The 14,669-nt window shown below is 43.6% G+C and overlaps 1 protein-coding gene across 1 annotated transcript; it reads left to right on the top strand.

Moving 5' to 3' along the window:
- The first annotated feature begins 276 nt into the window (after positions 1–276).
- LOC142909541 (hydroxylysine kinase-like) lies at positions 277–11,286 on the top strand. The gene is made up of 5 exons (XM_076059763.1): positions 277–280; positions 856–998; positions 7,418–7,598; positions 8,749–9,064; positions 9,927–11,286. The coding sequence occupies exons 1-5, from the start codon at positions 277–279 to the stop codon at positions 10,099–10,101; spliced, it is 819 nt and encodes a 272-aa protein (XP_075915878.1). The 3' UTR covers positions 10,102–11,286.
- The last annotated feature ends 3,383 nt before the right edge of the window (positions 11,287–14,669 follow it).

The following is a 14,669-nucleotide window of genomic DNA, read 5'->3' as shown; positions in this document are numbered from 1 at the left end:
ACGCCGTGTTTGGAATGCGTAGATCACGGAAAGCCGCTGACCCTTATATTTACGTGATGGAACGAGCGATAAAAGTCGCCTCCTGATGCAGATGGGCCCCCATTCACCCTGCTCCTAAGTAATTTGCTCAAGCTGAACCCAGGGAATTCAGCTAGACTCGTGTGCTGACGTATCCATTCTGGCCCGAACCTGGGCGAATTGCCCGCGGTTCCGGTCAGCGTGCGCTAAGGCACGAGGGTTGCATGCCACGTTGCAACTTTGGCCGATGCCTTACGCATGGGTGTGGCGAGGTATTATTCCTCTCAAATGCTTTATTTAGCTATAGCGGTTTAGACAACAAGGCCATATAGGAATGCGAATTTCGGAATGCGTTCGTGTTATTAATTTCTGCGTTAATAGTACCGTGAAAGAAAGTCATGAGAAAAAAATCACTCCAATTTACTATTTTTTGGGGGGGGGGGGGGGGGGAACAGAAATACTCGATTCAAGTTGCTTGAGAGATTGGCGTTTTAAAGACTACACGAATTTTATGTGCGTTATATATCGGACTTGGCACGTTCATTATTGTTATTAACCATTTAATGCTGAGCAGCAAATTGTCGCTTAATTTCCTAAAAAAAGAATAGTAGCCTTGGCTATCAGTTGAGCAATTCATAAGAGACCCTGTGTAGTATAGCACGTGGGTAATGAACACAGGGCGCAAAGTGGTGAGTTGACACTTTGGCCAGACCTTGGAGGTTCCGATATCAGCTTCCGAACAGCTTTTTATGTTCCAGCAAAAGGAAGCGACGGTGAGATTTCACTAACCGTGGTGACCTCTTGACCTCGGTGGCGACTCCTGCTGTGAATTCTCAGACTGCTGCGAAGGAGAGAAGGAGTTCAACGTGCGGCTGCTCACGAACCTGCCCGGCGTGCTGCTGTCCAGGGTGCTGGCGGATGGCAGCCTGTACTACCAGGTGGGCAAGCTGGCAGCGAGCATCCACCAAGCCCTGCAGCAGGTACGAGCGCACGAGCGCCTCTTGACAGGTGACGTGAGACTGCAGGGATTCATATTCTTGTTGCTTTCGGTAAAGTCACCACGTAGAGGGGGAAACAATAAAATAATAAAAAATATAAAACAATAAAATTCTCACGACGTTTCGACTGCAACACAAGCAATCGTCATCAGGTGTGAAAACCACAACAAGGAAATTTGAAAAAAAAAATTATTGCTGTGGTTTTCACACCTGATGATGATTGCTTGTGTTGCAGTCGAAACGTGAAAATTCTATTGTTTTATATTTGTTTTATTTTATTGTTTCCCTTCTACGTGACTTTACCGAAAGAAACAAGAATATGAGAATATTCGCCAAAGTAAAAAGCCAAAAAAGAAATAACTCGCAAATTACTTCATTGGGAAATGCGGAGCGATAGTTTCCCCAACCCCTTACTGCGACAATCTTAAAAAAAAACTCTTGAGTTTCGGCGAGCCTTTTCTCTCGGTAAGCAAGTGTAATGTGACGTAACGAGCCCACTCGCTCGGAACGTACGCAGCTGTTCATAATTAGCAACGTGAGAGTCCTTCCAAGTGATCGAATGGCTGGTTTTCAAGCGGCGTATTTTTGGTTTAACATGTAGGCTTTCGAGACCAATATTATTCATAATAAAGGTTTTTGGGTTAGATCGCGTTTATTTATAAATGTGTCGTAACCCTCCACTACCCGACACGGCCAATCAGCAAAAAAAGTGTCACGTTGACAAAAAGACAAATAATTCACTACTTTAGCCCACCGGTGTGTTGAAGAGTGAATCCACATTTACAGTTTGAGTACGACGTTTCACTGGTAATTACATCCAGCATCATCGGGCAATTCTCCAGAATGGTAAAGCCCTCGCTTGCTCCCGGTTTTATATAGAGCAGCAGGGTGACGTCATCACTTAACTCATATCAGCTTCAGTGATTAGAGGCGGAGGGGGGGGTATTGTAATTATATAATCGATTAGTAATCAGTCATTGGTTATGATTAGTAATGAGTTGTAGATTAGTAATTCTTTCAATCAAAATGTAATGTGTATTATTTAATAATATGCTTCCAGGCCGCACTAAGCCTGTAGCTGTCAGAGCGATTAAAGTTATTCTTGTTCCTCTCAATTTCAATGGATTCTCAAATTAGTCTTTGCCAGTAATAATTAGTTTTACACACCACTGCAACGTTGTCAAAATCAATTCAGTGTCCTTGTTGACAAGCATGTTCTGCCACTGCCGACAGTTGTGTTTGAGATAATTTAATATTTCTCTGATGTTCTTTTAGTCTTACGCTGATGTTACGTCCCGTCTGTCCAATGTAGCAGCTGCCACATAAACAATGAATCCGATATACACCTTCTGTTGATAATTTAGGTAATGCGTCTTTAGTCCCAGATGCTAGTTTTTTTTATTTTGTGTACTGTACCAAATCTTGCTTTTGCAAAACACGGGCTAATTTGTCAGTTACTCCCGAGATATATGGAATTTTTATTGTTTTAACAATCTGGTCGCTTTCAGCAGTATTGCTTTGCAATCGTGATTTGGCATTCAGTGCTCTGTTAATTTGAGCATTATTGTAGCCATTCTGTCGTAGTGCGTCTTTAACGTGGTTAACCTCTCTCACTAGACTCTCACCATCTGACACTGTTTTAGCCCGATGTATGAGCGTCTTGATAAGAGAGGATTTCTGAGCTGGATGATGATGTGATTCTGCATTCAGATAGGTATCAGTGTGCGTTTGCTTTCTGTAAACGCTGTGTGTTATTTTACCGTTTAGGCCATGTCCAAGCAAAATATCTAGGAATGGGAGTGTGTTATTCACCTCCATTTCCATGGTGAATTGGATGGCCGGGTTTTGTGCATTGAGATGATTTAGAAAATCATTCAGTGTATCTTTAGCATGTGGCCAGACAACCAAAGTGTCACCCACATATCTAAACCAAAAGGATGGTTTTAATGTGCTCGAGGCAAGTGCTCTTATTTCAAAGTTTTCCATGTACAAATTTGCTGTAGCAGGGGATAAAGAAGAACCCATTGCTGCTCATTCCTTTTGTTTAAAGAAATTCCCTCTCCATAAGAAGTAAGTGTTATTTAAACAATGGCCAGCAAGTTTCGGAATATCTTTTGGTAAACCGGTATTCTTTACTAGTGTATCAAGTAATTTAAGCGATTCGTCCACTGGAACCTTAGTGAATAGAGAAATCACATCAAAACTTACCAGAATATCATCAGGAGTAAGTTTAATATCTTTAAGCACATTCACAAGATGTTCTGAATTTTTTTTTTATGAATGAAGATGTCCTACCGATGTAGGGCTGTATTTGTTGGGTTATATATTTTGCTAATTGATATGTGGCAGAGCCAATTGTACTGACTATGGGTCGTAATGGGATGCCGATTTTATGAATCTTTGGTAGCCCATAGATTCTAGGTGGTTTTGAGGCCCTTGGCTTAATTTGGTATTGCTCATTTTTAGGGATTAATGAATTTGCAATTATTGCAGTGGTCTTACGTTCTAAAGTATTAGTTGGATCTCGTTTAATTTTAATGTAGGTACTTTCCTCTAGTAAATTTCTAATTTTATTATCATAATCGGCTCGTGACATCACTACAGTAGTGCGGCCTTTATCAGCTGCTAGGATTTGGATATCCTTGTTTACACGCAGCTCTCTTAAGGCTTTTGCCTCGTTAGAGCTAATATTTACTTTTGGAACTTTGCTATTCTCAATTATTTTAGCAATCTCATGTCTAGTCATCTCTGCCTCATTATGTGGAAGGAGTCTAACTGCTGATTCTACCTCAGCAATTATCTCATCCACTGGAATTGTGTGTGGGGTAACGGCAAAGTTAAGGCCTTTAGAAAGGATAGAGACCATGTCACCGGTTAATACAGTGTTAGTCAAGTTCAGTACGGTTTTGTTTTTAAATTTTTGGTTTTCAGTAGGGATTTGTTTATTATGTAGTCTAGAAAATGTATTAATTTGGTTAGTTTTTGTTAGTTTAAACACATTATGAGCCGATTGTTGTGTTATGTTATCGATTATATTCCAATAATGCATAGATACACTATTGCTTATATCTAAGTGTAACTGCTTTAGCGATTCCGAAAAGTAAGATAATTCACTCCTATTGTGCTGTATTCTCTCTATTAATAATAATTCGCTAGCTTTGTGTAGTATTTGGTTAGCTTTAGAAGACTTTATGTGATGTGTTATTTTAACTGCGTTTGGTATTACCTTTGAATCTCTGCACCTTTTGAGGAACGCCAGTGAAGATATCAATTTCATCCGCTTAATGCGGAGCTTCTCCAATTTTCTGGTTTTAAGAAAAGTATCCTCCCCATAGAAGTTAGTCAGTTTAACATGTAGGCTTTCGCGACCAATATTATTCATAATAAAGGTTTTTGGGTTAGATCGCGTTTATTTATAAATGTGTCGTAACCCTCCACCACCCGACACGGCCAATCAGCAAAAAAAGTGTCACGTTGACAAAAAGACAAATAATTCACTACTTTAGCCCACCGGTGTGTTGAAGAGTGAATCCACATTTACAGTTTGAGCACGACGTTTCGCTGGTAAATACATCCAGCATCATCGGGCAATTCGCCAGAATGGTAAAGCCCTCGCTTGCTCCCGGTTTTATATAGAGCAGCAGGGTGACGTCATCACTTAACTCATATCAGGTGCAGTGATTAGAGGCGGAGGGGGGGGTATTGTAATTATATAATCGATTAGTAATCAGTCATTGGTTATGATTAGTAATGAGTTGTAGATTAGTAATTCTTTAAATCAAAATGTAATGTGTATTATTTAATAATACGCTTCCAGGCCGCACTAAGCCTGTAGCTGTCAGAGCGATTAAAGTTATTCTTGTTCCTCTCAATTTCAATGGATTCTCTAATTAGTCTTTGCCAGTAATAATTAGTTTTACACACCACTGCAACATTGTCAAAATCATTTGACTGTCCTTGTTGACAAGCATGTTCTGCCACTGCCGACAGTTGTGTTTGAGATAATTTAATATTTCTCTGATGTTCTTTTAGTCTTACGCTGATGTTACATCTCATCTGTCCAATGTAGCAGCTGCCACATAAACAATTAATCCGATATACACCTTCTGTTGATAATTTAGGTAATGCGTCTTTAGTGCAAGATACTAGTTTTGGAATTTTGTGTACTGTACCAAATCTTACTGTAATGTTTTGCTTTTGCAAAACACGGGCTAATTTGTCAGTTACTCCTGAGATATATGGAATTTTTATTGTTTTAACAATCTGGTCGCTTTCAGCAGTATTGCTTTGCGATCTTGATTTGGCATTCAGTGCTCTGTTAATTTGAGCATTATTGTAGTCATTCTGTCGTAGTGCGTCTTTAACGTGTTTAATCTCTCTCACTAGACTCTCACCATCTGACACTGTTTTAGTCCGATGTATAAAATAACACAGCGTTTACAGAAATCAAATGCACACTGATGCCTATCTGAATGCAGAATCACATCATCATCCAGCTCAGAAATCCTCTCTTATCAAGATGCTCATACATCGGGCTAAAACAGTGTCAGATGGTGAGAGTCTAGTGAGAGAGATTAAACACGTTAAAGACGCACTACGACAGAATGGCTACAATAATGCTCAAATTAACAGAGCACTAAATGCCAAATCACGATTGCAAAGCAATACTGCTGAAAGCGACCAGATTGTTAAAACAATAAAAATTCCATATATCTCAGGAGTAACTGACAAATTAGCCCGTGTTTTGCAAAAGCAAAACATTACAGTAAGATTTGGTACAGTACACAAAATTCAAAAACTAGTATCTTGCACTAAAGACGCATTACCTAACTATCAACAGAAGGTGTATATCGGATTAATTGTTTATGTGGCAGCTGCTACATTGGGCAGACGGGACGTAACATCAGCGTAAGACTAAAAGAACATCAGAGAAATATTAAATTATCTCAAACACAACTGTCGGCAGTGGCAGAACATGCTTGTCAACAAGGACACTCAATTGATTTTGACAATGTTGCAGTGGTGTGTAAAACTAATTATTACTGGCAAAGACTAATTAGAGAATCCATTGAAATTGAGAGGAACAAGAATAACTTTAATCGCTCTGACAGCTACAGGCTTAGTGCGGCCTGGAAGCGTATTATTAAATAATACACATTACATTTTGATTTAAAGAATTACTAATCTACAACTCATTACTAATCATAACCAATGACTGATTACTAATCGATTATATAATTACAATACCCCCCCCTCCGCCTCTAATCACTGCACCTGATATGAGTTAAGTGATGACGTCACCCTGCTGCTCTATATAAAACCGGGAGCAAGCGAGGGCTTTACCATTCTGGCTAATTGCCCGATGATGCTGGATGTATTTACCAGCGAAACGTCGTACTCAAACTGTAAATGTGGATTCACTCTTCAACACACCGGTGGGCTAAAGTAGTGAATTATTTGTCTTTTTGTCAACGTGACACTTTTTTTTGCTGATTGGCCGTGTCGGGTGGTGGAGGGTTACGACACATTTATAAATAAACGTGATCTAACCCAAAAACCTTTATTATGAACAACGTATTTTTGTTGTTTCCCCCCCAAATTTTATTCCAAGCGTCGGGGTGGAGCGGTGGCGCAGTTGTGCGCACACTGCGCTACGAACCCGGCCACCTGAGTTTTATTTCCGGCCACGGCTAACATTCGTGGCAAGTGATATCTGAACCAGTCCTGCCCCCCCCCCCACCCCCCCTTGTCCTCTATCCTTCACCAACCTACACTGACCAGTTTGGCGAAGTATGGTCAAACACCCTACATGACCAACACTGAATACGGCAGTGCCTTGATAAGGGCTGTATGAGTTGTGCTAATTGGTGCCATGTCATGAGATGGAAAAAAACATCTCATTCTGTGCATCACCTCTGGTTAGAGAATGGCCCACAGAAGGTGATCTCACAAAACTACTTCTCAGATCCATTCAAGTGTCCTGTTATTCACAAATACCAATCAAACATTTGCCAGCCGCACGCAGGACTTGGGCAGCCCCACCCTCAGCTGCATAATAAGTCTAGATTTTTAGCTTTCGTGACTGCAAGGATTCATACTCTTTGGTTTTTTTCGGTAAAGTCACGTAGGTAAAACTATAAAATGATAGAATGAAAAAAAATGTAGTTGTTTTTTCATTTATTCTTTTATTTTATAGTTTTACCTACGTGACTTTACCGAAAAAAACCGAAGAGAAAATAATAAGTCAAGGAGAACATCTTTTCTGAATCGAAGACTATCCTTTGCTAGCTTGACGTTTTGCTGCCTTTAACTTACATGTGTACTCAACTGGCCAATGCTATGTTAATCTCGTATTGCATTTTTTGTCATCTTACCGCCTTCGTTTTTAAACATCTGCATAGTTTGAGCACCCGTTCCTGCACTCCCTGCAACGAGACGATTTCATCTGGAACCTATCAAACACCCACCTGCTCGAGTCCTACCTCTTCACTCTGGACGGCGACCCCAACCAGGGTCTGGTCAGGGAGGTCATCGCCAAGTTCCGCGAGGAGATCCAACCCAACCTGCACAAGTTTACCAGATGTACGCTCGCCTCGCAGCTTCACCCGGGACGTAGCTCCATGCCTCAGGGGGCGAGGGGCGCTTCAGGCCACCGACGAGGCCTTGAAGCCACGACGGGTGCCGCGTACGTGTGTACGTTGAACTTCTTTTGCACCGTACGTAGCCAACCGTGCTAATCGGAGGTGCGGGGGAAGGACAACAAACTAAACACAAAAAATCAGTTCAAAAATAAATTAGTGTTCAATCTAGGTTTAAAAGTGCATAGCTCCAGTGCCTTCCTAATATCGGAAAGAAGAGCTTTTCAGACGGCCGCAGAAGTGCATCTGAAAGCGCGCGATGCGGTGACCGTCTTTGTTTGTTCGATGGTTAGCCAAAAGCCGCTGCGAGGATCACCCGAGTTCGCATGATGGTTTATGCTGCTTGACGAGATCAGCAAGGTATTGTGATTCATTTGTGGCAAGCATTTTCTTTGCAATGTGCTTTACGTGATTACTTTTACCCAGCATACACAGATGCATTACAAGGCATGCATGTAATGGGGAACACTCGCACAGACACTGATCACAGGTGAAATCAAATGACAGGGTTATTACATTCAGACGCTACTGTATATAAATCATTATTGTAATTTCTACCAAATCATTTTTCAATGCATGCTAAATTGTGTTCAACAGTTTTTGTTACACATATACTCTTAATAATAATGTACAGCCCTTTGTCAATGCACTATCTGGACGAAGGCTTTCCAGGCTGTGTAGGGTCATGGGGGTTGTTTTGCCACCTTCACCATGCTGGTCAGTGAGGATGTAGGTAGGATCCCAGGACTGGTTCAGATATCAGTGATGTTCTCCATGGCCGGGAATCAAGGGCTCGTGATGCGGTGTGCATACCACTACACACCGCTCCATATCTCGCCCCCGTGCAGAGTTGTACGACGCTGGTGGGTTATTGTAATTCTGTGCCTTTGAAGGCAGGAGAAGAAGTTGGTGATTCACTGAGACTCTGCGGGGGCCATTCTTAGACTCGCACACGCGGCTTGCGCAACCCCAATCGTGCGGCCGGAATAAAAACGTCACGGGCACGAACGATGACGACGGCGACGAGGGGAGGACGGTCAACAATAAAAGACAACGGACGAAATAAAATTCGACGTTTTCCCCCCTCGCCGCAGGCATAATCCACGGTGACTTCAATGACGACAACATCCTGGTGCAGGAGGTGGCCGCAGGAAGCGAGCAGCAGCAGCAGCAGCAGCAGGGGCCCAAGTCGGCGGAGGGAGCGCCGCGGCACCGCGTCTCTGGCATTGTGGACCTCAACTCGATGATGTTCGGCTACCACGTGTACGACCTGGCCATAGCCATCATGTACATGATGGTGGAGAGCGGCGAGGCGATGGAGGCCGGGGGTCACGTCCTGGCCGGCTACGAGAGCGTGCAGGCCCTCACCGAGGACGAGAGGAGGGCCGTTTACTTCCTGGTGGCGTGCAGGTAAGAGCGGAGGGGGGCCGGGGCAGTTCGGGTCGGGTCTGCCCGGATCGCCGTTGGCCGCATCGGGAAACGTTGGCTTCAAAAACCTGTGGCGGTTGCGTAACGAGAATTAATCCAGGTCTGGCGAGAATCCGATAAACTCGATGATTGTGCGGCAAAAAAAAAGTGCTTTATTTTCTTTGGTTCTTTCGGTAAAGTCACGTAGAATGAGAATAAAATAATAAATTGATAAAATAACAATAATATTCTCACGACGTTTCGGCCACAACACAAGCGGCCTTCATCAGGTGAAGGGACGAGACTGTCTGGTAGGACAGTCCAAAGAAGATGAATCATTGCAGTCACGAAAGCTTTAAATCGAAACGTGCTTTATTATTTATTTAAAGCTCTTCATCAGACCAATGATGAATGAAGGTCTTGCCAATGCCATGTCGATCATCGCGGTAGTTGACCATACTTCACCATGCTGGTTAATGTGTGTTGGTGAACGGGGGGGATCAGTAACAGTTAAGACATAATAATGCTGATTACCATGATGTTGCTAACAGCACTTTTACGGATGCTGCTGATGACGGTGATGATGATTATAGAAAAGACACTCATAGCGATGTTGTTTACGATCATGTTGCTGATCACACTGCTGCTGCTGCTGGAGACGAGGAAGATGAAGACAGCGACTTTCCTTCTGCTGGCACTTCTGCTGCTGACCACGAGACTTGATCCAACTATGGATGCAATTCCTGGACGCTAAAATCCCAGCCGATCAACAAGTCGGCAGCAAAAACCCTCTTGAATAACAAACGATATTAACCGTCCCGACAGCAACGGCGACAACAACAACATGGTCTACTTTTCCCCGCAGGTTCTGCCAGTCGCTGGTCATGGCCCGCTACACGATCCTGCGATACCCGCAGAACGCCGACTACCTGCTGATAACGGCGCGCACCGGCTGGGTGAAGCTACGCGAGCTCTGGACCAGGGGCCTGGAGGACATGCAGAGGCTGTGGTCCGATATTGCGGCACGGTACAGAAACTAGAACCGCGGTGGAAATCGAGACGGACGGCGAGGAGAGAGAAGGGGGAGTTTGGGGTCGGGGGGGGCCCACCGTGAGACACGTCCTCCCACTCGCCCCACCGGTACCTCCCGAGGCTTCGCAAGGAACCGGTTTCAACTTGAACGTGGCGCCGTTGGTTTTGGACACGTGCGATCTTTGAATACGGAATCTGAAAAATGTGAATTGCTCATGCCAGGCACTTAATGCATAGGGGAGGTTTTTCGTAGCTTCAGGTTAGGAACGTATTGTTGCTGCATCCAGCGCTGTTGACAAAACGGCATTCACATGCGCATCCGTGGGTGATAATAATAATAATACTGTCAGAATATTTTTTTCCCGTTCATTTACTCAGGAAATCCTGACTGTTTCTGAGATTTTGTATTCATGAAGTTCCAGCGTTCAGATGTTCGACCAATTCCTTTGTAGCTTGTTTGGCTCGTGAGAGGAAACCGGAGTAACTCGGAGATTACCTGTGCATACGAAAGGTGGTGGGGGGGGGGTAACACTCGACAACTGCATAGATGTTTTATATTTTTATTATTTTATTGTTTCCCTGCTACGTGACTTTACAGAAAGAACCAAGAATATAAAAAGCGTCACCGTACACCGACATCTGTTGGCCAACTTGCAGCGCAAGGCATAAAACGTCTGCTTTTCCCAGACAGTCTTCAAATTAAGCACTAAACCCAGGCTCTTCCCCGGTTGAGCTTCAAAGATCTGACGAGATTTGGTGCATTCTGGGTTAATTTTGTTATTTTGTGAGTTGCAGTTGCATTCAGATATTTTTGTTAATCTAAACTACAGTTGACCTTAGAACCCTCAGACACGGGCGTGGGGAGTCCTGGCCTCGTGAAAGATCAGTCGACTTTCTTGCGTTGCCATGACCTTCCACTCGGCGGACTTTGGGAACGGTAGTGTGGTGGGGGTGGTGGGTGTTTGATGATTTTGCTGTAAAGGTTTCCTCTACAAAAGTGGGACACTCCTGGGTTTTGCCACCAAGTACTAAGTCATGTTTTGCAGAGGGGTCAAATACTTATTTCCCTCATTAAAATGCAAATCAATTTATAACATTTTTGACATGCGTTTTTCTGGATTTTTGTTGTTGTTATTCTGTCTCTCACTGTTCAAATAAACCTACCATGAAAATTATAGACTGATCATTTCTTTGTCAGTGGGCAAACGTACAAAATCAGCAGGGGATCAAATACTTTTTTCCCTCACTGTAAGTTCGATTACAGGGAATGACTATAACATGAATTGGAAGTGATATCTGGACCCCTTCAAACAAACCGCATTGACCAGTGTGGTGCAGTATGGTGAAGCAACCCATATAATATGGGGAAAGGCATCATCCAGCAGTGGATTGATCTGAGGCTGTGAAAATTGGCTAAGCCTCGAACGCAGATGCACCACGTATACACTGCCGCCTCCTGTCTTATGCCATTGCCGACGAGAATGTTGCGTTCTCATACTAAATTAAAACTATTTTTTATTTTACCAGGGCCCACTGAGCTATAAAGCTCTTTTTTTTAGAAGCGACCTGGCCACAAATGATAGCTCAACGAAGTGGCTTATCGTGTGAAAATTTCTAGCAGCCAAATACTCCAAACGCATGCTTCTGAATTGGGAGGGAAAAACCGGAGGACTCGGAGAAAAAGCCACACGATCAAGGGGAGAACATCCAAATATACAGCAGCAGGCGTCAGTCGAGATCGAACCAACGACCTCCTGTATACCAGGCGAGATAGTTAACATCTGGCCACTGTGCTTGCAGCCCATCTTACCCGAGTGAATGTGAGCTTGCATTCTGTGCTCTGGTAACCCGAAAGTACATCGCCAGTTTTTCAGGTCGCCCTATCCGATGAGAGCGATCAAACACGAAGCGCGATTCTCAGAGACAGCAATAATATAATCCCATTCCTCTAGAATTACTGTCAGCTGTGCCCCTATGATAGGAAAGGTTATGCCACTCTTCAGAGGTATGGGGTGCTCTCCTTTCCTTCTCACCTCATCTATGCCAACCGTGTCACGATGTATTTATTTCAATTGTGCCTCTCGTTCGCCAGTCTGATTCTTCAGCTTGTGTACGTCTTGTATCGAGTAGGTGGTGTGGCCAACACCACGCCAAAGGGGCCGTCCATAAATGACGTCACGCACCTGGGGGGGGGGGGTGTCAGACATTTGTGACGATGCGTGACGAGGGGGGGGGGTGATAAATGTGACGTCACATCAAAATGCGCAACTTTAAATAAATATAGACAACACGTTCCACTTAATTAAATAGACTTGTTAATAAATGTTTTCTCCTACAACATCAGAGTGCAGCGGCACAATAAATACGCACTACAATGACAATAGTTTAAAGCGATTTGAAGCATGTTTTATCTTTCGATTTAAAGCTTTCGTGACTGCAATGATTCATCTTCTTTGGTTCTTTCGGTAAAGTCACGTAGAATGAGAATAAAATAATAAATTGATAAAATAAAATAACACAATAATATTCTCACGACGTTTCGGCCACAACACAAGCGGCCTTCATCAGGTGAAGGGACGAGACTGTCTGGTAGGACAGCGCTGGAGTGCTGTCCTACCAGACCAAAGAAGATGTTTTATCTTTTTTTTTGGGGGGGGGGGTCAGACATTTGTGACAATGACGAGGGGGGGGGGTCAAAAATCGTCCAAAATCGCGTGACGTCATTTATGGACGGCCCCAAAGCCGCTTTTGTCGCCCCAATGCTGACGTTGTATCCACAGCACACCAGGTACTCATTTAAGTCTGCGCCGACATAATTGAGGCCCAGGAAGTCACCGTTGTGACCACATACACACGCACGAACATTCGCCAATGCGTCATCATCGCCACTCTGATCACTTGGCGGCCGACGACAACGACGACGACGATGTCTGGGGCAGCTCTACCCGATGCAAGGATTCTGCCGACGGCTAAAGGCTCCTCCTCCCGTGCGCCTCTGGCGATGCCCCCCGAACAGCGCTGTGCCGAGATGGCTGCGTCAACGGCGGGCGCTGCGCGGCTCCCTGGCGTGTGCACCTGCAGGGACAGCTACTCGGGGCTTCGCTGCCACAAGCGTACGGCCACCATCTGCTGCTGCTGCTGCCGCCTCTCAAATCCCCGCCGTCAACTCTTCGTAGAGAGAAATTGGGGGGGGGGGGTATCCGATTGGGATTTCCTTGGCATTTTTCCCTCTAGTCCTCTGCATTCTCAAACTGAAGTTTGTGGGCCAGTCTTCCACGGTCCATTCGCATCTCCCATTAGTCGCCATTGAAGTGTTAATTGGACCATATCGCTGCATTGTATTGCAGGCTGCTGATTTTGTGGGAGTTGAAAAGTGGGCCGCAGAAAGGTGTATCTACTGGCTTTACGAAACACCTGTTGTAGCCTATAGTTACCTGTGTACTAGAGGACATCGAAAGAACTGGTTAACTCCTTGGCAGGTCGGTAAGCTGTACAATGTGGTTATTTATATAAGCATCGTGTCTATCTGTTGATTTGAGAGCTGGAATCGAGACATTCTTCCATATAAGCTGGTATGCTTGATTTGTCACATCGTGTTCCCTGAGATATCACAAATAGTGGCATCAAATGACTGCATCTAACAGAGAAATCCATTTTGATTTAAAGCTTTCGTGACTGGAGTAATTCATATTCTTAGTTCTTTTGGTAAAGTCACGTTGAAGGGAAACAATAAAATAATAAAATATATATAAAACAATAAAAATTCTCACGACGTTTCGACCATAACACAAACGGTCGTCATCAGGTGTGTCGGTTTGCATACATTTTTTTTAAAAAACGGTGTATTTATTTATTTATAAAAACGTTAGCGCCGTGCGTAGCGATTTGGCAGTTTATTTAGAAGGACTAGTCCATCTATCTTCTTTGGTTCTTTCGGTAAAGTCACGTAGAATGAGAATAAAATAATAAATTGATAAAATAAAATAACACAATAATATTCTCACGACGTTTCGGCCACAACACAAGCGGCCTTCATCAGGTGAAGGGGGCGAGACTGTCTGGTAGGACAGCGCTGGAGTGAGAGAGCCACGTTCAGATCACGGCTTTTAAGCTGTGTGAGAGGAACAAAGAGCCTTGACGAAGGAATTAGCATAAAATTTAGCATTGAAATGGCTGAATGATTAGCTTGTGACTGGTCACAGAAATAGCTATGTTAAAAGTTAAAGCATACACATCCGCAGAGGCACCCATTGTTAAAAGGAATTAGCATAGAATTTAGCATTGAAATAGCTAAATTAAGGCATACACATCCGCAGAGGCACCCCTTGATAATGGGATTAGCATAGAATTTAGCATTGAAATGGCTGAGTGATTCGCTTGTAACTGCTACAGAAATAGTTACGTTGAAGTCAGAGCATACACATTCACCGAGGCACTTAGTACAAATCAAACAGGAGAATTTAGCATTGAAATAACTAGGCGAATTTAGCATTGAAATAACTGGGTGATTTGCTAGTGACTGGTCACAGAAATGACTACACATCTGAGCTATTCACAGTACTATATAGTGAACCAA

The sequence above is a fragment of the Petromyzon marinus genome, unplaced genomic scaffold, assembly GCF_048934315.1.
Source record: "Petromyzon marinus isolate PM22_M1 ecotype Great Lakes invasive population unplaced genomic scaffold, UKy_Petmar_22M1.pri1.0 PM_G_Scaffold_124, whole genome shotgun sequence".
In the NCBI taxonomy this organism is placed as follows: domain Eukaryota; kingdom Metazoa; phylum Chordata; class Hyperoartia; order Petromyzontiformes; family Petromyzontidae; genus Petromyzon; species Petromyzon marinus.
Note: the sequence above shows the minus strand (reverse complement) of the source record. Positions and strands in the feature narration are given on the sequence as shown.